The sequence below is a fragment of the Salmo trutta genome, chromosome 18 (genome assembly GCF_901001165.1).
Source record: "Salmo trutta chromosome 18, fSalTru1.1, whole genome shotgun sequence".
Classification (NCBI taxonomy): Eukaryota; Metazoa; Chordata; class Actinopteri; order Salmoniformes; family Salmonidae; genus Salmo; species Salmo trutta.
The window spans coordinates 23,676,098-23,701,371 of NC_042974.1; the positions used below are offsets into that span (position 1 = coordinate 23,676,098).

Consider the following 25,274-nt stretch of genomic DNA (forward strand, 5'->3'; position numbering starts at 1 on the left):
TCTCTTCTCCAAATTTTCCCTCTTCTCCCGGATTGGCTCTGGTTTACTCCTCGGCTCCGCCGACTGCTCCATGTGCCCCACCCCAAAATTCTCTTTGGGTTTCTGTAGCCTCTCGTGCCTCCCCGGCAGGCTTCTATATCTGTCCAATACTTGGCCCCAAGTCCAGTTTATCCTCTCTAGCCTCTCCTCCAGAGACCAGGAATCCATTTCCTCATGGGCACGCTGCTTGATCTAGTCGTGGTGGGTAGTTCTGTAACGGCTGTCGTAGAGAGGGGACCAAAGCGCAGCGTGTTGAGTGCTCATGATAAAATGTATTTTAACTCAAAAACACTAAAGAGAAAAACAAAAGCTCACAGTTCTGTCAGGTACATAGACTAAACAGAATACAACTACCCACAAACACAGGTGGAAAAAACCCCTACTTAAGTATGATCTCCAATTGGAGACAATGAGGACCAGCTGCCTCTAATTGGAGATCATCCCAAAAAAAAAACATACAAATAGAAAAACAGAACTAAACATAGATATAGAAAACATAGAAAAACACAAAATACCCCCTGTCACGCCCTGACCTACTCTACCATAGAAAATAACATCTTACTATGGCCAGGACGTGACAGGAGACAATCACAAAGACAGGTGAAACAGATCCGGGTGTGACAGTAGCCCCCCTCTAGGGGCGCCACCTGGCATCCTACCTGGGCGCATACCTGGTTGACCGGGGTGCCGGTGGTGGAAGTCGGCGCTGAGGGCTGGGTCCAGGATGTCTCTAACAGGGACCCAGCACCTCTCCTCCAGGCCATAACCCTCCCAGTCAACCAGGTACTGGAAACCCCTGCCCCATGGTCACACCCTCAGGAGGCGTCTCACTGTGTCCGCTGGATGGCCATCGACGACATGAGGAGGAGGGGTGGGCCTGGAAATAGAAGACAAAGGGCTGTGAGACACGGGCTTAATTCTAGACACATGGAATGTAGGATGAATACGAAGGGTATGGTGCAACAGAAGGCAGACAGCAGAGGGGCTAATGATCTTGGAGATGGGGAAAGGGCCGATAAACTGAGGGGACAGTTTGCGAGACTCCCGGGTGGACAGCCATACCTTTTGCTCGAGACGATACTAGGGAGCCGGGGTCCGATGGCAATCCACTTATTGTCGATACCTGGAGGTGGTCTTGAGGATGGCCGACCGGGCTCTCATCCAGGTACGATGACAGCGGCGGACAAACATCTGGTCAGAAGGTATGCCGACCTCCTCTTCCTGCTCAGGGAAGAGCAGGGGCTGATACCCCAGGGAACACTCGAAGGTAGATAGGTCCGCGGCAGAGCAGGCAAGGGTGTTGCAGGTGTGTTCGACCCACACAAGCTGCTGATACTACACATTCCTTTGTCTCATGCCCTGCTTCACACTTGTCACATCTAGGAATCTCCCTCCTACACACTGCTGCAATGTGTTTGAAGTTTTATGATGCTTGTATCTAAACCAAAGTAGATAATTTCAATATTGTTCTATACATCAGTTGGGGTCTCTATAAGCTTCATTGTGAGGTCCTAAACCTAGCATGAATGCGCATCCTTGAGGTTGATATAGTGAAAATGTTTGCCTTGGGGTAAGTCAATGGCAAATTGAGCAAGTTGAAGTGTTTTCTTCCCAGGCGTAATGCAAGGTATTATTGTTGGCATGTGAGCTAAAAACAGGGCCTGGCCTATGTTAAAAGTGATTAAAAAAGTACAAAGGGTTTGTTAGGTGTTATGTCTGTCTTAAAATCTGCTTAAAATTATCAAAATATAAACAAAAGCGATTGTGATTGTATTGAATTGTGTTTGGGAAATAAAGATAGACATGGTTTTAAAAAGGAAGTGGTAATATTTAAATCATGAATTTGTAGGCGGGCATAACATATTTTTTGGGGCAAGCTATGTTTTCAAAAGTGTAATGTTTACATGAATTCTGATTATATCCAGGGATGCACAACTTACTGAAATATATGTAGATATCTTTGTTAGAAAGAATACTATCACTTGACGAAGTGATGCTGAAAATCCCAGATTTCTAAACTTTTGAATGAATGGTTCATCCTGGGGTTTTGTGGACCTATTCTTTTGGAACCATGATAACCAGCATGTTGCTGAAATGTGTACGATAAACATAAAGTGATGTGTCAGTTCCGGAACCATAACTACAGGAGGAGGGACCTCCATTGTTTGAAGAGATCATTGGTCGTGTTTCGCTGCCCATTCAGTACTCAGGCGAGACGAGGTGACGCATCAACCAATGGCGAATTCCTGTCAGTTCACTCTAGGTTCATAGCAGAAAATATTGTCCCAGCTGTCAAAAATAATGACGCAGCTGACGGAAGTTGAATCACCGCCTGCGTCCGCGAAATGGCAGCTAATTGCACAGCGCTGTATTGCTCTCCTGTCTGGCTCAGACAGCAATGCTGCTCAAAGAAAAAAGGAATGTTTGGCAGAAAAGAGGGGCAGAGCACCGATTGTTATAATGATATCGCCATCTATACTGGGAGGTGTGAATTGCAGACATTTACCACATGCCATATGCTCAGGTAGAAACCATTAGCCATAACCATTAGCCCAAACAAAGAAATCCATGTTTCAAAGTTGATACATGTGCATGAAGGTATACTTATCCGGGTGAGTCAACTTATTTGAATGAAATGATTTAATATGATTTAATACATGCCATTAACAAAGTCTGCTCCATTTTGAAGTATAAATAAAACATTTAACTTTATTACGTTTAACAAAATGTTTAATCGCTTTGAAACTACAGGAAATAGGTTGACTTTAAGTTAAATAACTGCAGCCCTGTCTGCTTTGGTTGTCAACAGAATTGTGGCTACTGTAGTCTTTTGACTGTAGAAAAACAGGAAGGTCAAAAGCGGTGGTGTCTGCTGAGGGGAGGACGGCTCCTAATAATGGCTGGAATGGAGCAAATGGTATGGCATCAAACACATAGAAACCATGTTTGATATATTTGATACCATTCCACTTATTCCATTCCAGCCAGTACCACGAGCCCGTTCTCCCCAATTAAGGTGCCATCAACCTCCTGTGGTCTAAAGTTTTCCCAGGCATGCGTGGGAGAGGCAACTGCGAATGTGCAATTCACTGACTGAGCAAGCGAACACGGCCATTGTTTGCTACAAAGAGGGATTTCTGGAATGTATTTATTCCGCCAAAGGTTTCTATTGGACAAATTCAGGTAGGTCCCTCCCCGTTTTGTTCCGTTTGCTTCCATTTAAGAAACGTTTTGCAACAGAATTGGCGGAATGAATACACCCCACCTCTCTTCTCTGTTTCTCACACTCTTTTGTTGGAAAATAGACATTGAATAGTTCAGAGCCATCCATTGCCATTAGACCATTTAGATTTCTCTTGGATTATGGACATTTACTTGGAATTGCCTTGGGATGACCTTTTTGAGTGTTTTTATATCCTTGGACAGCGACTAGAACATCCATTCAAAGACTCAAGTTACAAAATGATTTCAGTCCATTCTAGTGTCTTATCTGAGGAATTGAGAAAAATTATGCTTATACTTTACTGACCTAATAATGTTTAAAAACTGACCACTATATGCACACCCCCAATATGGACAAAATGGTCCTAATCATTGACCCCTGGAAAAAGGTTTTGTTCTAACCAGCAGTCCAGAATCATTCCGATTTAATAATAATCTAAAAAAACAAAAATTCTGGGCCCAGTTTCATTGGTATTGTTAACATGGCTTTGCTTTTCCTCATTAGATTCTATGTAGATACATTTTCAATCCATTCTATGTGGATTCACGAAGTCTCTCTAATAGGTCTACTATAAGTTATTTATGCTTTTTTCCCCTGTGTCATTGTTTGATTGCGGCAGTTGATCTCTGCCTAATAAAATCCAAATCATAAACACCTGTTGCTTTGCCAGAGGCTTCCTGTCTGTCAGCCCCTCACAGACCTCATTCCAACTGCCAGTTTATCCTTGTGTTGACAAATAAGAGACCAACAACTGTGGCATCACCAAAACAAGCATTTTCCTAGAGGCAAGAGGTGCGAGGCACACAATACAGACCTTTTGAGAAAGCAAAACGAGTTTCAAGTTTAAGTGCTCCACTTTCTGAAGCTCATCCCAAAGAGATGAACCATGCTGGCATGCTAGCGCGTGTGAAAAAGAGGAAGAGGCCAGTTGAGGCTGGTGCTCAGGATCAGGTAGAGGTCAAGTTCAAGGAGGTGACGCTGTATCTGGTGGAGAGGAAGATGGGCAGCAGTAGAAGGAACTTTCTGACCAGCCTGGCCAGATCAAAAGGCTTTAGGGTGGAAGATGTCCTCAGGTAGGCCAACCAGCACACTGTAATTCTCAAGTCAAATACATTTTTTTGGTTTCCTTGTTTAACGGTGAAATGAAGGTATTGATTGTGTTATGGTAGGCCCTATGTGATATTTTTCCATAACCTCCTGGTCATAATGTTGTTGCTCTATGTCTGATTGTTTGAAGTTTCTTGGTTCCAAGTAATGACATTGTGTATTAAGAAGGAATCGCCCACTAGCCACCACACAAGAGCCTGTATAACAGAGCAGGGTTGTTCCACCTTAAAAAGCACAATAAAGACACAATTTCGACACCCACCATCTCAGATTGTTCTGAAATAGTTTCTGTTGTTAGAAACCGATAAGATTAGCATTCCTGTAACATTATTTTGTTGAAATATAATTACATCTCAAAGAAATTAACCCAATTGATTGCACCCAAATTGGCTATTTTAACTTATAGCATTCATATAATATTGAATAAATATATGACCTAACATCCGATTTGGACCAAACAATGAGTTAGACATGAGGAATCCAAAGAAATGGTCAAAAGCCACAAACAGACCCACCACAACCCACACCAATCACTTATTCCACATTATTTTGTTACAGCCTGAACTGCATAATTAGTTTTACAGACAGAAAATGATCCCACCTTGTCTACCATATTTTGTTTTGTTGACATTTGGAAAGTTTACTGACTAACTTGCTGTTTCCATCAGGCCTGTTGTGAAAATCTTGTACTCACATTCAAATGTTGGATGGAAACCTAATTTGTGTAAGAACATTTTTTGGTCCAAATCAGATGTTAGGTACTATAATTATTAAATATTACAGTGCATTCGGAAAGTATTCAGACCCCTTGGCTTTTTCCACATTTTGTTATGTTACAGCTTTAATCTAAAATGGATTAAATAAAAAAATATTCCTCATCAATTTACACACAATAAGCAATAATGACAAAGCAAAAACAGTAAAAAAAAACAACATAAATACCTTATTTACATAAGTATTCAGACCCTTTGCTTTAAGACTCGAAATTGAGCTCAGGTGCATCCTGTTTCTACAACTTGGTTGTAAATTCTATTGATTGGACATGATTGGGAAAGACACACCTGTCTATATAAGGTCCCACAGCTGACAGTGGTTGACAGAGCAAAAACCAAGCCATGAGGTCGAAGGAATTTTCCGTAGAGCTCCGAGACAGGATTGTGTCGAGGAACAGATCTGGGGAAGGGTACCAAAACATTTCTGCAGCATTGAAGGTCCCCAAAAACACAGTGGCCTCCATCATTCTTAAATGGAAGAAGTTTGGAACTGCCAAGACTCTTTGTAGAACTGTCCGCCCGGCCAAACTGAGCAATCCGGGGAAAAGGGCCTTGGTCAGGGAAGTGACCAAGAATCCGGTGGTCACTCTGACAGAGCTCTACAGTTCCTCTGTGGAGATGGGAGAACCTTCCAGAAGGACAACCATCTCTGTAGCACTCAACCAATCAGGACTTAATGGTAGAGTGGCCAGACGGAAGCTACTCCTCAGTAAAAGGCACATGATTGCCCACTTGGAATTTGCCTAAAGGACTCTGAGACCATGAGAGACAAGAAACCAAGATTGAACTCTTTGGCCTGAATGCCAAGTGTCACGTCTGGAGGAAACCTGGCACCATCTCTACGGTGAAGCATGGTGGTGGCAGCATCATGCTTGGGGATCTTTTACAGCGGCAGGGACTGGGAGACTAGTCATAATCGAAGGAAAGATAAATGGAGCAAAGTACTGTACAGAGAGATCCTTGATGAAAACCTACTCCAGAGTGCTCAGGACCTCAGACTGGGGCAAAGGCTCTCCTTCCAACAGGACAATGACCCTAAGCAAAGAGCCAAGACAATGCAGAAATGGCTTCAGGACAAGTCTCTGAATGTCCTTGAGTGGCCCAGCCAGAGCCCGGACCTGAACCAGGCGAGACCTGAAAATAGCTGTGTAGCGATGCTCCCCATCCAACCTGACAGAGTTTGAGAGGATCTGCAGAGAAGAATGGGAGAAACTCAGGTGTACCAAGCTTGTAGCGTTTTACCCAAGAAGACTCAAGAAATACTGAGTAAAGTGTCTGAATACTACTTCCGTTTAACATTTTTAATACATTTGCAAAAATGTCTAAAAACCTGTTTTTGCTTTGTTATTATGGGATGTTGTGTGTAGATTAAGGGGGGGGGGGGGGGGGCAACTTAATCCATTTTAGAATAAGGCTGTAATTTAACAACATTTGGAAAAAGTCAAGGGGTCTAAATACTTTTCAAATGCAATGTTTAAGAATCCTATAAATGTTAAATGGCCAATTTGGGTGAGATCAATTAGCTTAATTTCTCAGAGATCAAATTATATTTCAACAAAATAATGCTTCCGGGAATGCTTAACTTATCTCTTCCTGACTACAGAAACGATTTCAGAAAAATCTGAGATGGTGGGTGTCATGGCTTGCTGAATTGATGTGGAGCAAGCAGCCAGCCACAGGTTCATTTAATGATCCATGGTGCCATAGCTGGGTGGCAGCGGTAGCTAGCGATACTGAGCTGTTCAAGCCCAGCCAGGCAGATAGAGCTGTGTAGGTCTGCCTGATGGGCACCAGTGGGAGTAGCCGAACTGGGAGGCTGTAGAACAGAGCTGCTGCCAGCGCCGCATCGCACCAGGCTGGGGATGATGGCAGCATTCCCAGAAACACAGCTTGAGCGCCTCTACGGTTACACTTGGCTTGATACAATTGTTTGAAACCAACCACAGGAAATAGGCCGTGTGTGCGCCTCGAACTGACATTCTGCCTAGCAGACAATTTGATATCAGCTGCAGTTTTGATAACACCTCCCTAACACAGCCTTACACAAACAAGATATTCTCTGGAAACAAGATATTCTCTGGAAAGTTATACACACACACACACACACAAGCAAGCAGGCACACATACATTGTTTGGTGCAGGTGAATGCTGTTTGTGAGGTGGATGAGAGGCACAAACCCTCTTTAATAATTTATCAAGTATCTGATCAGTTTAACCACTTAGATAAATCCACCATTCAAATTTCAACTCTGAAACGCAAATACACAACGCTGTATGCATTATCAAGTTTTTATCAAGAATTGTGAGTTTATCATAGGAATGTTGAGTGATGAGCTAGTTTGTGAATTTGGCTTTAGCTGCTGTGAAATTAATGGCATGTCGATAATTCTGTTATCGACACACACCTTGCGTAATCTTGATTTTGGATCTCCTAGTGAGATGCAGTAGGATGCAGTGTACACTCCAGTTAGCACAGGCGTCAGCTCTCCTTATCTGAACCCCATTGACTTTAGCCTGTCCTTGCTCACTGCGCTGGAGCTCAGGGTCCCACTGTTCCTGGGAACTCCAATCTGGTGCAGCAGGGCATGCTTGCTCATTTGCATAAATATCTGCCGTGCCATTTTACATTCACTGCTGGTCGCAACTCAGAAAAATATCAGGATTGTGGCCTAGATTATAGGGGCTGTGTTTCTGTATAGAGGGCAGTGAGCAAAAGAGCAGTGAGGGAATGAGAGAGCACTCTTTTTTATCCTTGAGAGAGCACTCTGTTTTATTTATCCACCACGGCTAAATTCAGTCCCTATCTATCAATTTAAGCACAGGGTTGAATATCTACATCGGTCCACACTCGATTGTGACATTTTGAAAGACTTCCTGTTTTTTTTGTTAAAATCAACAGATGGCGATTTAATCGGAAGGACACTTTATTTTTTCCTTTTTCTAAGAGGAAGAGTTTTACCACTTCTTTGTCTGTAAATAACAATATTCAGTACACCACAATAACTTCCAATGTTGATGTTGGCAGTGTGCAGAATTTTTTTCTTCTTCAGTTTGGTGATAATATTCACACCTGCGCAAATACATTGAATTTGATATATGCTCTATCCACTCATACTGTTTGTGTTATCTTTGATGAGCCTCACTTTGTAGCTGTTATTGTTGTGGAGCCTCTCTAAACCTGGTCTCAGCGGCAGGCCAACCAACCAACCAGCCAGTACACAGGGCAGTCAGACAGAGCATAAGTTTTACTGCTGATTTGGCCAATTAGGCCTTTGCCTCTCTCCTGATGTCCTGGGAGGGGCGTAAGGAGCCGTTCCGCTGTTTTACCTCAGCTAGGAGACAGGAAGAGAAGAAGGAGCGTGGGGAGGATAATCATGCACGGACAGGTGCTCTGATTGGCTCATTGGTATGGTGGTTACACACTGGTGGAACAGAGAGGGTTTCCGGCTGGCAGAAAACCAGACACGTCTGTAGTGAGGATCCCTATGGAGCTGTGGGATACTCTAAGTCAGGGATGGGAAACTTTGAATGGGGTGGGTGCCATAAAAAATCTGAACTCACCATGAGAGGCCGAAATTGCACCTTAAGTTTTCTACTATTCTAACTCGCAACATTAAGTTTCCCATTCCTGCTGTTGGTGAATGCATATCTTTATGGATCTCAATTGTGAATGCATATCTCGCCTGGGTTGCCGGTCCTGACATTTTCCTTAGTCCTCAGCTCTCTGTAGCCACTAGACGACTCCTCTGCTAGTGATGTGTAGCCCCCACTTGTAACCATATCATAAGGCATTATACCTGCAGGCTTTATGTAAAGTTTTAATATATTTTGACTGACCTGTGACCCCCTTCTTCCTATTCCTTTTGCAGTGATGATATCACTCACGTGGTGGCGGAGGACAATCAGGCTGAGGTGTTGTGGGCGTGGCTGATGGGACATGGTCTGAGGGATGTCTCCAGACTGGCTGTGCTGGACATCTCCTGGTTCACGGACAGCATGAGGGAGGGGAGACCTGTCAGAGTGGAGACCAGGCACCGTATTCAGGTGAGGGAACCTGTGGTCAGTGTGAGTGTATGTGGGCATTTGCCGCTGTGTGTGTGTGTGTGTGTGTGTGTGTGTGGTGTTACACAAAATCCCCAAAATACAAATAAAGGAATGAATAAATATCAGGATGAGCAATGTCAGAGTCTGGATAATAAATATCTATGTATATGATGGTGTGTATAGACATTATGGACAGCATATGAATAGAAAATATGTGTACATCAGTAGTTGTGTAGGATGAGCCTTGACTAGAATACAGTATATACATATGAAATAGGTAAAAGAGTAAACATTATTAAAGGGACCAGTGTTCAATGACTATGTACATAGGGCAGCAGTCTAAGGTGCAGGGTTGAGTACCGGGTGGTAGCCAGCTAATAACAGTGACTAAAGTTCAGGGCAGGGCGCTGGGTGGAGGCCAGCTAGTGGTGACTATTTAACAGTCTGATGGCCTGGAGATGTGTATGTGTGTAGCGAGTGTGTATGTGTGTGTGTGCAAGAGAGAATATTTTGGAAAACAAAGGAAATACATTATAGATACTGTTATACTGATACAGTATTTTGTAGTTCTGAAAAACACAGACAGAGGGTGAGTTGAATTAATTTGTCTGAGGTGTCACACACAATATAGGCCTCTCTCCCCACTGAAACCATTTGCTAGCAGATGGGCATCTTGGTGGGGCTGTTTGTAATACTGTAGAATTTATTAAAGATGCACTGACAAACTTTTGTATAATTTCAGCCATTAGTTTTGAATGTGGTGCTCATGAGCAAAAGGTGGTCCCCGTTTTTTGTGTACTAGTCATCCATTTAGCAAGATATGTTATGTCCTGCAAAATATATACATGTATATATAATTTAATATAATTTGTACAATATGTTGCGAATTTGTTATTCTTAATATCCTGGAGTGCACCTTTTAATTGCTGCAGAATACTATTAACATGTCTGTGATTGGTGCATTGGAGTGTTGATGTCCATTTTAGCTATGTTGATGGGTTCAAGTCTAAATCATGGCCTCTTGGCCCATGAACTTACACTACCGGTCAAAAGTTTTAGAACACCTACTCATTCAAGGGTTTTTCTTTATTTTCTTTACTATTTTCTACATTGTAGAATAATAATGAAGACATCAACACTATGAAATAACACATGGAATCATGTAGTAAGCAGAAATATAATTTTTTTATGAGATTCTTCAAATAGCCACCCTTTGCCTTGATGACTGCTTTACACATTCTTGGCATTCTCTCAACCAGCTTCACCTGGAATGCTTTTCCAACAGTCTTGAAGGAGTTCCCACATATGCTGAGCACTTGTTAGCTGCTTTTCCTTCACTCTGCGGTCCAACTCATCCCAACCATCTCAATTTGGTTGAGGTCAGGAGATTGTGGAGGCCAGGTCATCTGATGCAGCACTCCATCACTCTCCTTCTTATTAAAATAGCCCTTACACAGCCTGGAGGTGTGTTGGGTCATTGTCCTGTTGAAAAACAAATTATCATCCCACTAAGCTCAATCCAGACTGATGACATATTGCTGCAGAATGCTGTGGTATCCATGCTGGTTAAGTGTGCCTTGAATTCTAAATAAATTACAGACAGTGTCACCAGCAAAGCAACCCCACACTATAACACCTCCTCCTCCATGCTTTATGGTGAGAAATACACATGCGGAGATCATCCGTTCACCCATACCGCATCTCACAATGACACGGCGGTTGGAACCAAAAATCTCAAATTTGGACTCCAGGCTAAAGAACACATTTCCACCAGTCTAATATCCATTGCTCGTGTTCTTTGGCCCAAGCAAGTCTCTTCTTCTTATTGGTGTCCTTTAGTAGTGGTTTCTTTGCGACCATGAAGGCCTGATTCACACAGTCTCTTCTGAACAGTTGATGTTGAGATGTCTGTCACTTGAACTCTATGAATCATTTATTTGGGCTGCAATTTCTGAGCCTTCTAAGTCTAATCAACTTATCCTCTGCAGTGGAGGTAACTCTGGGTCTTCCATTCCTGTGGTGGTCCATGTGAGACAGCTTCATCATAGCGCTTGATTGTTTTTGTGACTGCACTTGAAGAAACTTTCAAAGTTCTTGAAATGTTCCATATTGACTGACCTCCATATCTTAAAGTATTGATGGACTGTAGTTTCTCTTTATTATTTTTGCTGTTCTTGCCATAATATGGACTTGGTCTTTTAGCCCTATTTGGTGTCTTCTGTATACCCCCCTACCTTGTCACAACACAACTGATTGGCTCAAACACATTAAGAAGGAGAGAAATTCCACAAATGATCTTTTAAGAAGGCACACCTGTTAATTGAAATGCATTCCAGGTGACTACCTCATGAAGCTGGTTGAGAGAATGCCAAGAGTGTGAAAAGCTGTCATCAAGGCAAAGGGTGGCTATTTGAAGAATCTCAAATATAAAATATATTTTGATTTGTTTAATACTTTTGGTTACTACATGATTCCATATGCTTTATTTCATAGTTTTGATGTCTTCACTATTATTCTACAATTTATTTTTTATATAAAGAAAAACCCTTGTATGAGTAGGTGTTCTAAAACTTTTGACTGGTAGTGTACGTCAGATAGTCCCAGCCAGTATTATATAGAACGTCGCAGTCCTACTTGCCTGTGGGGAAAACAACCTGAGTTTACCTATGTTACCCCATTACCCCTCTTGACCGTTTTCAACGCAATTTTCTTGTCTGCTTGTTTTAGTCAATTAAAAACAACATTTAAGAAAAGCACAACATGTCTAAAGATTACTTTTCAACATTGCCTGCTCCCGAGCATTCTGACTACTTAGAAAAACATAATATTGTAGGGCTTACCTCTTTTAATGACAGTGCTAGTGAGTGCTAGCTAGCTACCAAGACCAACAACACAAACAATCGGACTATACAGCTACAAGTAGTGAGTGGAGTTACAAATGGACTATGCTAAACAAGTTAAATGTCTTACCTGTGATATAATGTTTTCCACACATAGCTACGTGTAGTCGACTTGGACACTGGGTCCCCACATTTCCCGCTCTCCCACAATAAATAGCTTGAAGCCACCAGGCTCTTCCCGCAGGCTATGTTTCCCTATGTGGGAGCATTACAAACCACAGGTCAAGATTCTTGACCTGCATACGTGTACATTGAGCAACACAGCAGGTTTTTGGCATGTTTTGTTATTTCTGTATAACAACAAATGTTCGATGAAGTTGGCTCTTTTACAATGTGGGGACAATGTTTCCCAATTTGTGGGCGTGGTCGAGGGGATTTCCTTCTTATTAGTGAATATCGACTCGGAGAATAGCGCAGACATGTTTTATGTTTGGTTGCTAAGAAAGAGCCAGTGTTAATTTAAAACCAGTTTTACCCATTCTATTCCATTGCCATGGCAATTCTAAATGAAAATAATACATTACGTTTGGTTGGTTGGAACTCAGTTTTGGGGCAATAGCCCCAAGACTAGGCGTGCGACTTGTTTCTGCTATCTGAGATTATACATTTATCAAAAATGGACGTCTACATTCAGCAAATTGTCCAGTATTTCCCATGACAGGGACAGTTTCTTCCTGGTCTGGAGGTCTCCTCCACACAGAATACCACCTCAACCCCACCAAGCCCACTTTCTCAGGCATCCTCTGCTACAGGGAGGCGAGGTAGCCTGAGTTCACAATAAGTACCACCCTACTACAGTATCTACACTGTTAAAACCAATTCTGTAACCAGGTTTCCATACATTCTTTTTATGCGGGTAAAGTACATATCAGATAAAACATTTCATGACAGGCCTGTTGGAAACAGCAAATTTGTCGGCACACTTTCCAAATGTCGAAAAAACTAAATATGCTAGACAAGGTGGGATCTTTTTGTGTCAGTATAATTATTTGTGCTGGAAATGGCGGAGGAAATGCTTTTATGCGCAACGATTGATATAATAACCATCATATTGAAGTAAACTTGGTAGTGTGAATTAGTCCATGAAAGAATGATGTTTGAGAAGGAGAGACAGATAGCAAAATGCAACCTTGAACATACTGAGTCAATTTTCTCAACGGCATTTGCAATAATACTAATTACCATATAGTAATTGATTAGTCGGTATGTCACTGGTGACGCTCAATAAAGGAGTAATACGGATCTTATATTTTATCTAAAGTTAATATATTTAATTCTAACAGATTTTAAGGGGGCGCTTTATTGTGTAGGTTGTGTGTGTGTGTGTGTGTGTGTGTGTGTGTGTGTCAAAGAGAGGAATTGTAGAGAGAACACTTAACTTTCTCTAGCCTCCACTCACATTAAGACATTTCAGTTTGCTTGACAGCGGCAGAAGGATCCCCCATAATGCTCTCGCATGTCAAATAGACCCATCAGCGTAACATCAGGGCTCGGAGCTCGCTCCTAACCAAAACACAGATTTGTTTCTCCTGGAAGGCACTGTGGAGGCATCTGCAATAGATAAAGAAATATACTGCCTGGTTCTTCTCTTCTTCCTACCATAACTGGGTACAAATGTGATTCCAAATAATTTCAAATACTTTAGCTAGGCTGGATTGAGCTTGCCTGGCGTAATGAAACCAATAGAAAGACCCAAATGTGCAAACCCAGTCCATCTGACACTTCAGACAAGCTAAAGCAAATAAAGTATTTGAAATATTTCAAATAGTATTTGAATCCAGTTCCATTTCCCACCAACCTCATCACAAAAGGGTTCGCAAGCCTGCCTTTCTGACAACATTATGCAAAGATATGATGAGTGTGTGCCAACGTTCTGCAACAACGGATATGAAAATGTCCCATTTCCCATTCCTGCGCAGTCATTCGTGCGATTCCATATGAAATGCTCAAATCTGGCCCATCAATAGATTTCTGGTGGCTATGTCATTAAGCAGCTGAGCTAATGATGCAACGTTAACGTTTATCGACCTGTCTCCATAGGTAACCACAAGCCTCTTTTACTGCTTATCCCGTGATGTATCCCTATTCTAAATTGAACAAGGCAATACACCATGGCATTTACGTGTGCCACGCTTCCAATTGAGAGTTATAAATCTATTTAAGAGCCTTGTGTAGAGAGACAATATTCTCAGAGCTGGCTTTGCTAACACTTTTGCCTCAGGGTCTTCCTAACACTATAAAAACAATGCGTTTTACAACCATATATATTTCACCCTGCACACTGTGTCTGAGGGGAATTTTACCTATTAAAAAACTATTGAAATTTAATATTTCCGTTAGGTACATATCAGTAGGGAAACATACACTGAGTGTAGAAAACATTAGGAACATCTTCCTAATATTGAGTTGCACCCCTTTTGCCCTTAGAACAGCCTCAATTCCTTTGGGCATAGACGTCGAAAGCGGGATACTGGCCCATGCTGACTCCAATGCTTCCCAAAGTTGTGTCAAGTTGGCTGGATGTCCTTTGGTGGTGGACCTTTCTTGATACACATGGGAATCTGTGAATGTGTGCCATTCACCCTCTGAATGGCACACATACACAATCCATGTCTCCATTGTCTCAAGGTTTAAAAATCCTTTAACCTGTCTCCTCCTGTTCATCTACACTGATTGAAGTGGATTTAACAAGTGACATCAATAAGGGATCATAGCTTTCACCTGGATTCACCTGGTCAGTGTATGTCATGGAAAGAGCAGAGCAATGTTTTGTACACTCCATAAATGTATTTACTGATATCAATAACTAATGTTTTATATCAAAGTATTTATCAATATTAAAACATTATATGATAATGACATTCATGGGGCGGGATTACATTTGCATGCTGTTAAATACACCTTGCACAGTTCTCATTTAGTTTCCTCAATTTTAATTGAAAAAATTATTACATTTGATTGTTTTTCCTATAGAACTACACAACTTACTCCTCTTTCTCAAACTGAAAGTCAAATTATATTTAATACATTAAAAAAAAATATATATAAAGTGTTTTGATTGTATGTCTTCACACCCCAGAGTTAATTGGTGGAATCACATTTGGCAGCCATTACAGCTGTGAATAATTTTGAATAAGATTCTACTAACCTTGCACAACTCTTAGGGCAACGTATCTATTGTTTTTTTTAAAATTACTCAAGCTAAGTAAATTTGGTTGCGATCATTGATGGACAACAATATTCAATACTTGTCACTGATTTTCAAGCAGATTTATGTCAGGACTGAAATGACTAGTGTTACGGCTGTCGTAGAGAGGGGACCAAAGCGCAGTGTGGTAAGTGCTCATTATATTTAGTAAACAATGAAAACACTAGAACAAAGCAACAAACCGAAAAACCAAACAGTTCCATCAGGTAATGAAATACAAAACAGAAAATAACTACCCACAAAACACAGGTGGGAAAAGACTGCCTAAGTATGATTACTAATCAGTGACAACGATAGACAGCTGCCTCTGATTAGGAACCATACTCAGCCCAACACAAAGAAATACAAAACATAGAATGCCCACCCCACACCCTGACCTAACAAAATAGAGAAATAAACCGTCTCTCTCAGGTCAGGGCGTGACAACTAGACCGTTGAGGAACACCTTTGAATTTGTGTAATTGTTCGTCAAGGTTTTCTGAAGACTATGGCAGATTTTCCTCTAACTTTTGACCTGTCCTTTGGTCCTTTCATATATATATATATATGTTGATCCTAACATACTCCACAGCCACTACCGGTAACGAGCATACCCATAACATGATGCTGCCAACACAATACTCATCTTATTCAACATGATTCACACATGGAATGGCTGCCAATTGTTCTTCAACCAAGTATTAACAATGGCCGGGCTGCCGGAAAACGTGTGGCCAGGCGGCATTTGCCCCAGCACTTTTCAACGTACTTTGATTTATTTTATATAAAATACAGTACATCGACACAAATAATTAAAAAGAGGGGCAAAGTATGTTTTTTGTTGTTGTCGATTTGCCTCATGATTTGTGAACTCATGCACAATTTCTCTGTTCTTCACATTGGAGTGCTGCTGCAGGCTTTGTGTGTGTCTGACCAATCAGATTCAAGGAAAGTGCAGGTCTCTGAAGGTGCACTCTCCACTTTCCTCTAGTATTTATTTAGCAAGCGTGATGAAACATCACTCCAGGCACCTAAACATTAGTGATCTGACATGCTGTATTGCATGGAAACTATACTTTTTTTCATTCTGATCAACTGTAGGCTACTAACAACAGCAGCTGCATAGTCTAGCCTGCTATGCACCCTGTCCCTCTGGCCAGGTTAAACAAAGCGATAACGTTCTGTAGGCCTAGTTATAGGCCATTTGTTTGTGAGAAAATGTGGAGGGGATCAAATTTGGTTAATATTCAAACTTGGGCTGACAAGGCTATCTAGACTTTTTTAATCCAAAATGATTAACTGGAATTAATCAATAAACACAATAGCTGACATAGACTGTGTGTTGACTTTGAATTAGGCCTACAGTTGGATAAGGCAGGACTACACGATGCAAACCTGCATAAAGCAAGCTCAGCCCTGTGAGTTTTCAGGGAATTCCAAGGTTTACAGAACCCATTTCCTGCTTTCTTATGTGGTTTAACTAAGGGAAAGCAGTGGTGAAATCCAGAATTGGAAGATGTGAGAAAAGTCTGGTAATAAACATTTCCCCATTAAAATATCAACATCTTAAAGTGTTCACAATTACTTTTGTTAAATATTCTGCCTTTAATCATTCCCATATGTTAATTTCCAGCTGCCAAAGATCAGTGGAACATTGGGAAGTGCTCAGAAATGTCAGTATAAAGGGTACCTGTACTAGCCACATTATTCAATGAATATGCAAAAATATGATCAATAAAGGTGCAGATGAACTGATCAATCTTGTGGGTTTATAGATGAGGGGATACAGATAGCTGGAGTATAAAGTATTCAACATGGCAGATGTCAGTGAGGGGTTCATCACTTTTAAATAAGTTTTATGTTGTAATCACCCAATAGAAAACACATTTTATCTTCATTATTAATCAAATCCAAAGTTGATGCAAGGATATCAATGAAACTACCAATAAACAATTTACCAGAGAGAATTTCTATGAAAAGAGATTCATCATCAATGTTATCAGATGTAAGTGCGAGGTTCTCTTTTACAAAGAATTGAAAACGTTTATGAACAAAAATGGACACTCCTCCTCCTACTCTTGAGGTTCTACAGTGGTGAACAGCATTATAAGGAGATGTATAAGGAGATGTGATAAAACCATGGTTGTCTCTTCAGTTAACCATGTTTCTGAAAGGGCAACAAAGGAAAATGAATGATAGAGAGAAGACAGATAATGAACAAGGTGATCACGATTTTTAAGAATACTGCGAACGTTCAAATGAAAGTTAGAAAATAAGCTTGTCTTGGAATTAGATAAACTGCTATACAGGTTGTTAAATTGCTTAGCATTATAGTAATCACAAGTGATAGAATCATTTCTGGTAAATTTCAGGAAATTTAAATTTGTATCAACACAATCATTATATTTATTGTTCTCTTCATTAATATCTAATGGGTCTTTACATCCTCAATTCCATCGATTAAAATGTTATTGCGCCTCGATCGGTTTTCGAGGTAGTCTCCTTTGGGAAGAGTGCTTGTCAAGTGTTTGGAAATTTGCGAAATCCTCAGACATGGTTTTGAATGCGGTCTGGCAGGTGACATTCGTGACCTTTATCTCCTCCACCTCCGACAGCGTAAATTCCAAACTGTGTTTAAATTCCATTACAGATCATCAACCCTTTTGTGTGTAGAATCTATAAAGAGCTGCAGGAAGGACTTAAAGTGTATTTTCCTGCAGATCTTTTAGATCTTTCTAGAACTCTTTTTGTTGATCGAGTAGTTCATGGAGTGTAGTACTTGATAACGTATTCCTCTTTCGCATTGAGCTTTGCGGCGTTTTTTTGTGTTAGCCATGCTACAAGCTTGTTGTGAGCTAAAAAGAGTTTGCGAACACAACCGACACCCCACCTCCCAAAAACAAGCTCCGCCAGTGAAATGGCAAACACACTCAAGCAACACACACTTGTTCACACATGCACCAGTGAGATCACACATGCACGATAAACAGTGAACTTGCTCACTGTATGGACCCTGGCTGCACTTACCTAAACGAGCGGGAGATTACCAACTCACATGTTAGTGTTGCGGATACAAGCAGTATGCGGGGCAGTAAGCCAAAACACAGGTCAAAGATGCTTGGGAGAGACAATGGTAGGAGTATTTTCTTACCCACGGAACGAGCAGCATGAACGAGCAGCATGAACGAGCAGCATGAACGAGCAGAGTGAACGAGTATCGTCCGATGTAGTTATTGATATAAAAAAATATTGAATTATTGATATAAAAAATTCAATTCGCTTTCCATCCTACAGTGGCTGTTTTGCGTGAGTGGGATGTGGAATAGGTGATGGTGAGAACAAGGAGAGAGGAGACGGTGAGTGAGAGATTGTGGGAATGGTTGCAAGATTGGAAAGAGATGCGTAAGTCCTGTGAACACAGAGACACCTGTTGTCCCTGTGTGGTGGCTGTCATCAATCTTCTGTTTAGTTAGGGCTAGTGCCCCCCGTAGGAGGGGATGCCTCTGTGACCCCTAACCCTAGTTGGCGGCCTGAACACACCTCTCTCTCTCTGTGTGGATACCACTAGTCTGTGTAGACACACACGAACGGTTAGTCAGAGGATTAAAACTACCACAAAGGCAGCACATTTTTTTAATGTTACATTCTGATCTGTATAAGAGAGGAGAAAGTAAGTTTCACTTTTGATTGGCATAAAATCTGGTGCCATGAAATATATTCAGAGCTATTCAATGCTTTTTTTTTAAGAACAGGAGAGCCCTCTGGCTAGGGAATAACTGATGATTTTTTTTGTATCCCTTACTGATTTATTCATCCATCCAGTGAGAGAACCTGAGAGATGCCAAGCCCTTTTCCTTATCTTCCTTTTAACACGCCTGTTCTTTCTTTAAATGTATCTCCGCCAACACAGCATGGTGGCATTACCTCCTTACAATTATTTTCTGTCACAGTGTTCCTGAACCACTAGGTCATTTTCACAGACACAATGTTCCATTGTAGATGTCTAATTGTTTGCGAGAACATTAATATTACATATGTAATCCTTTTGATACATCACAAATGGACAATTTCTTCTTAGGAAATGAAACAGCAATTTACAAGAGGCACATTGGATTATGGGTTTGCAGAATTCTTTGTGTTACTGGTTAGCTGGAGTAATGGATTTGGATGCCACCAGACTGTATGATGAGTGTCATTAGACTGTTGCCTTGGTGACACATTCTCAACCTCCTTTATTGTTGTTCAGCTTTCAGAACTCATAACAATTTCATGTAACTTTTTGAAATCCCCTTTTGTCACATTTTGTATGATCCAGAAACTCTGGCTGATGCGGTGACTTGTCATTGGATTGCTGGTGAACATCACTCCTACTGGAGCAAGTTTTTCCCGATGAATTCAAATACATTTTTTTTGTTTTTGTATACAGAACACACCCACAGTGACAGACTGTTCTCCACCCACTGCTGTGGCCAATGTTTCTCAATACGCATGTCAGAGGCGGACGACCACGGAAAATCACAACAAGATATTCACAGTAAGGAAAAACAGAACACACACCCATACAAGCACACCTTCTTACTCAATTGCATGTCCCTACCTCTGTCTTTGTGAGGCTATTACACGCTCATTGCTCCCACAAAGCATCCATCCCAACCAGTTCTGCTCTGATTGGGGTCTCTTCCTTCACACACCAATGCACCGACGCTGACCCCAATCAGATAAATTAACCTACAAATGAGAAGCATCTGCAGATAGGCCATGATGAAGGCAGAACAGCTGAGGTGCCCACGAGGACTGACACAGGCTGGCATGGGCTGACCCTGAGGCTAGGCATGGCACACTGAGATGGGCACTTGATGTAAAGCTTCTCACCAACAATGACGGACCTGTCTCTATGCCATCTGGCCATCGGGCAGCTAGTGGCCAATGCCAGGGGAAAGTGGTGGGGGGGGGGGGGGGGGGTTGGAGGCACACGTTTTCAGACAGGATGTGAGGGAGTGTGAAGGCTGGTTTACAGTCCGTCGATCGGCATGTCTGTGGACAACACCAAAAAAAACATCCGTTTTAAAAATTAATCCAGTAAATGTCAACCTAGCAAGCCAGGCAACTAAAAGCAATTTTCTAAACAATGTTTTGGTTCATTGCTAGCTAGTTTTCTAGCTAGCTGGCTAGTCACTTCAAATAATGACCAGAGTATAGCTGATGACGTATTCACTTTAGCTACTTTTTAATTCATTATTACAGGAAAATAAACCCCAAGAACATAATTATTTTCAAAGTAATGGCAAGATTACAGAAAATACCTTACTACCACAGTGTGATGAAATAAAAGGTCTGTCTGTGAATTTTAGAACTCCTTGTCTCAAGAAGATTTGTTCTGGTTACTGTAGCAGTCCGGCTGCCACGACAACGGATGTTGAGACAGTCGCAGATACTTTTTTTCATGTCTGTGCGACAAGGAAGCTGACAGTCGCAGCAACGGTCTAAAGACATTCCACTAGAATGACCAGCGATACTTGTCGCATTCTTATTGTCTACAGACATGTCGTATAAGTATAAACTAGCCTTCACACTGCAGCTTGCCATTGCTTTGTGTGCGGTGACGTTTATAACAATGCCGCCTTCTCACAAACATTTTTCAAAAAATATGTTTTCAGATAAATCTCATTACCAGTTTTTAATACTTTCTGCCAGTGTGTAATATAGTCTTTATGTGCACTGTGAGGGCTGTTTTGCTGAGAGTCCAAGGTGATCAAAAGCACTTCAAATGAAGATAAAGTTACTTGGAGTTAGGGAATACTTGAGAGAGTCTATGGGAGCGTAGTGTATCAAAACAAATCAAATCACATTTTATTTGTCACATGCGCCGAAGACAACAGGTGTAGACCTTACAGTGAAATGCTCACTTACAAGCCCTTGACCGTCAATGCAGTTTTAAGAAAAACTACGTTTTAAAGTATTTACTAAATAAGCTGAAGTACACAATAAAAAATAAGAAAATAGAAAAATTAATAATAATTAAAGAGCAACAATAAAATAACAGTAACGAGGTTATATACAGGGGGTACCGGTACAGAGTCAATGTGCGGGGGCACAGGTTAGTCAAGGTAATTGAGGTAATATGTACATGTAGGTAGAGGTAAAGTGACTACGCATAGAGAGTATCAGCAGTGTAAAAGTGTGTGTGTGTATGTGTGTGTGTGTGTGTGTGTGTGTGTGTGTGTGTGTGTGTGTGTGTGTGTGTGTGTGTGTGTGTGTGTGTGTGTGGGGGGGGGGGGTCAATGCAAATAGTCTGCGTAGCCATTTGGTTAGCTGTTCAGGAGTCGTATGGCTTGGGGGTAGAAGCTGTTAAGAAGCCTTTTGGACCTAGACTTGGTGCTCCGGTACCGCTTGCCGTGCAGTAGAAGAGAGAACAGTCTATGACTAGGGTGGCTGGAGTCTTTGGCAATTTTTTGGGCCTTCCTCTGACACAGCCTGGTATAGAGGTCCTGGATGGCAGGATGTTTGGCCCCAGTGATGTACTGGGCTGTACGCACTACTTTCTGTAGTGCCTTGCGGTTGGAGGCCGAACACTTTCCATACCAGGTGGTGATGCAACCAGTCAGGATGCTCTCGATGGTACAGCTGTAGAACTTCTGACTACCGCTGATCTGATCTCAAACTTCCAGTGGGGCTTGGTGTGTGGGAGGTTGGTGCTTGGTGATGAAGAGTTTCTCCAAGCCTTATTAAGCAGAGCTTACTGGGAGCATATGGAGACATCTGTTTCATAATGACTTTCACTTCTCCCTGACTGACTACACATGCAGACTCTCACACTTGCACACATATTCATGCGACATGTTCATACCACCCACCCACACACCCACACACACCCACACAGACAGACCGAGACAGACACTTGAGTGGGAGTGGTGCTCGGTTCCCCTTCCCCTGTTCCTTTCCACTGCATTAGCTCTGTAATCACCAGTCTCTCTTCACTCATCAGGCTGATGTTTCACTCATTATTCCACTTCAACATACATCACTCACAAGTGTTATTTGAGATAATTACTGTAATGTCAGTTCAACCTGTGGCTGTGGAGAAGGGATAAGTAATTCAACTAAATCCTAATATCCTGGGAGCAGTAGGGTTAAAGACCAGGGAGGTCTGGTGAAATATCAAAAGAGCATGAAAAGGAAGGTTTCTCTACAAGGATGAACACATCTATAAAGTGTGGAGATATAGTGTGGTCCGAAATTATTGACACCATTGATAAAGATGAAAAACAATTGTTTAACAAGTAATATTTTTTTTCTCAAAAAGGTAGTGGTCAAAATGATTGACACCCCTGTTTTCAATACCTCACTCTGTGAGGATAATGGCACTGAGCCTTTTTCTAAAATATTTGATGAGTTGGAGAACAGAATCCTTCCATATCCGTGTTATCCTTCATTTGCGATTATGGACTGCCCTCTTCATTTCAAACTACAGGTTTGCAATGGGTTTCATGCCCGGAGACTGAGATGGCCATTGCTAAATGTTGATTTTATGTTCAATTAACCGTTGATGTGTGCTTGGGGTTCTTGTCTAGCTGGAAGATCCACTTGCGGTCAAGTTTCAGCCTACTGACAGAAAACAGATTTCTGGCTAAAATATCCAGGTAATGGGTAAAGCTCATGATGCAGAAGAATAATGAGAAAAAAAAGTTAAATGTCCAGTCTCCTTTTCAACCTAGACTTTGGAATGGTCAACAGTGCCAAGCCAGAGGATCTCAGGCGGTTTCCTGGCTTGTAGGGAGATAAAATATCAGAGATATAGGATGGGGCTAAACCAACCCTAGTCTTAAATGTGATTTGTTTTTTAAAAATGTAGTCTAAAAGTGACTGGTAGCCAGTGTAAAGAACCTAAACTAGGTATAATATGGTTACATTTCCTGGTGCCTGTTAAATGTCGAGCTGCAGCATTTGGGACAAACTGTAGATGACGGAGAGATTTCTGACTGAGACATGCATTCAAAGATGTCACGGCTGTTAGAAGGAGTGGACCAAAATGCAGCGTCGGTTTCGTTCCACATATTTACTAATTAGTGCAATAACAAAGAATAAACTTACTGACAAAACAACAAACCGTGACGCAGGAGGAACAAACACACTCACAAAATATAATCACCCACAAAACAGGAAGAGAAAAAAACCCTACTTAAATATGATCTCTAATCAGAGGCAATGAGGATCAGCTGCCTCCAATTAGAGATCAACCCCAAACAATCCCAACATAGAAATAGAACTAAAACATAGAAATAGAAAACATAGAACAACCAAAAACACCCCCTGTCACGCCCTGCCCTACTCTACTAATGAAAATGACATCTTACTAGGGTCAGGACGTGACAAAAGAGGAAATAAAAGCATGTATACCTTTTTCCAGATCAGTGACTGGAGTAAAATATTTGACTTTAGCTATAATTCTTAGGTGACAAAAGGCATAGTGAATAGGTGCTGGGAACGGCACTGAACCAGCATGTTCACTGAAAAAAATCTGCCACATAGATATGATCTGAACCAGTCGAGGGCAACTCCTGAGATTCCCACCCACCTCTCCAACCGGTCAACAAGTATGTAATGATCAATAGTACCAAACGCGGCACTGAGATCCAAAATAACTAGAATAGAGCATTCGCCGGCATCTTCAGCCAACAGAAGGTCATTACGGACTTTTAATAAAGCAGTTTCCGTTGTGTGAAGTGAGCAGAAGCCCGATTGGAATTTTTCCAAATAAGTTGTTCATACTCAGATAAGCCACCAATTGTTTGAAAGCGTCTAAAATCTTAGATGAAGAAAGCAAGTTGAGAGAGGTCTATATTTGCTCAATGAAGAGGGGTCAAGATTGGGCTTTTTAAGAAGAGGTTGGATCAGAGCAGTTTTAAAGCAGGCTGGAAAGGAGCCAGAGGTCAGTGAGCTATTTACTATTGACCGTTTGTTGGGGCCAACAGTAGGCATAACCTCTTTTAGTACTCTAGTAGAGTATGGAAAGCCATTTTAACATACAGGTATATTAATTGTATTGTTTATATTAATCATTTCATTTTTTTTACAACAATAATGTAATTTTCGATATCAATGACACATTTTTATATCAAAGTATGTATTGATATGAACAATTAATTGAATGTTAATTATCGATATCAATAGTTAGAACTTTTTATATCAATAATTCCCCATAGGATTCAATAGAGAAACACATATCAATAATAAAAAAATGTCTATCAATAATTGCCAAATACTGCAAAAATTAGCATATATTTAGCATTAATAAGACTTAAACAAATCAGCTTCTAGTGCCTTGAATGTCAATGAAGAGGAGGGTACCAAGAGACAGTCATACCATTTTGTTGCCTTAAAATTACACCTAAAAATGGATTACATTTGTTTTTTTCATACATAACCTGTCTTCAGTTTCAGTTAGCATGAAAATATCAATGTATTTGGAAATAATAAATTGCATGTGAACAACTTATTATTTAGAGATCTTATACTCAATGAAACGATCTTGACATGGTATTCAGGGGAGTTAGAGGAACATAAATTAGGTTACTTACATTAACTGCACTATAGGACATAATATGCTTTCCATGTCCTCTGTCGCTAATTATGACAGGGAGGATTGGAGCACTGCCAGACCAAGACCGTCAATGTCTAAAACAGTTTGCAGTTGCTGGAAATAGGGTGAATCCCATCTCTTTTAAAGATTGTTGGTTGCTCCCAGCAGCAAGTTAAAATTGTTGCAAAAGGAGACCTTCTTGTTGCTGCAAAGTTCCTTTTAGGTACCCGTTTAGGGCGGCTGAAACATTCAGAACCCCTATCATGGTCCAAACAAACTATCATGGTCCAAACACACCAAGAAAGTCGTGAAGAGGGCACGACAACATCTTTTCTCTCTCAGGAGACTGAAAAGATTTGGCATGGGTCCCCAGATCCTCAAAACGTTTTACAGCTGCACCATCAAGAGCATCCTGACCGGT

The 25,274-nt window shown here is 41.2% G+C and overlaps 1 protein-coding gene across 1 annotated transcript in view; it reads left to right on the top strand.

Annotated features, from left to right (window-relative positions):
* The first annotated feature begins 4,060 nt into the window (after positions 1–4,060).
* LOC115153048 (DNA nucleotidylexotransferase) overlaps positions 4,061–25,274 on the top strand; it is a 138,519-nt gene continuing 117,305 nt past the window's right edge. Inside the window, exons 1-3 of the mRNA XM_029698078.1 lie at positions 4,061–4,335; positions 9,012–9,186; positions 19,700–19,807. Of these exons, the coding sequence (XP_029553938.1) occupies positions 4,142–4,335; positions 9,012–9,186; positions 19,700–19,807 (477 nt within the window). The 5' untranslated portion in view covers positions 4,061–4,141. The remainder of the gene's footprint in view (positions 4,336–9,011; positions 9,187–19,699; positions 19,808–25,274) is intronic.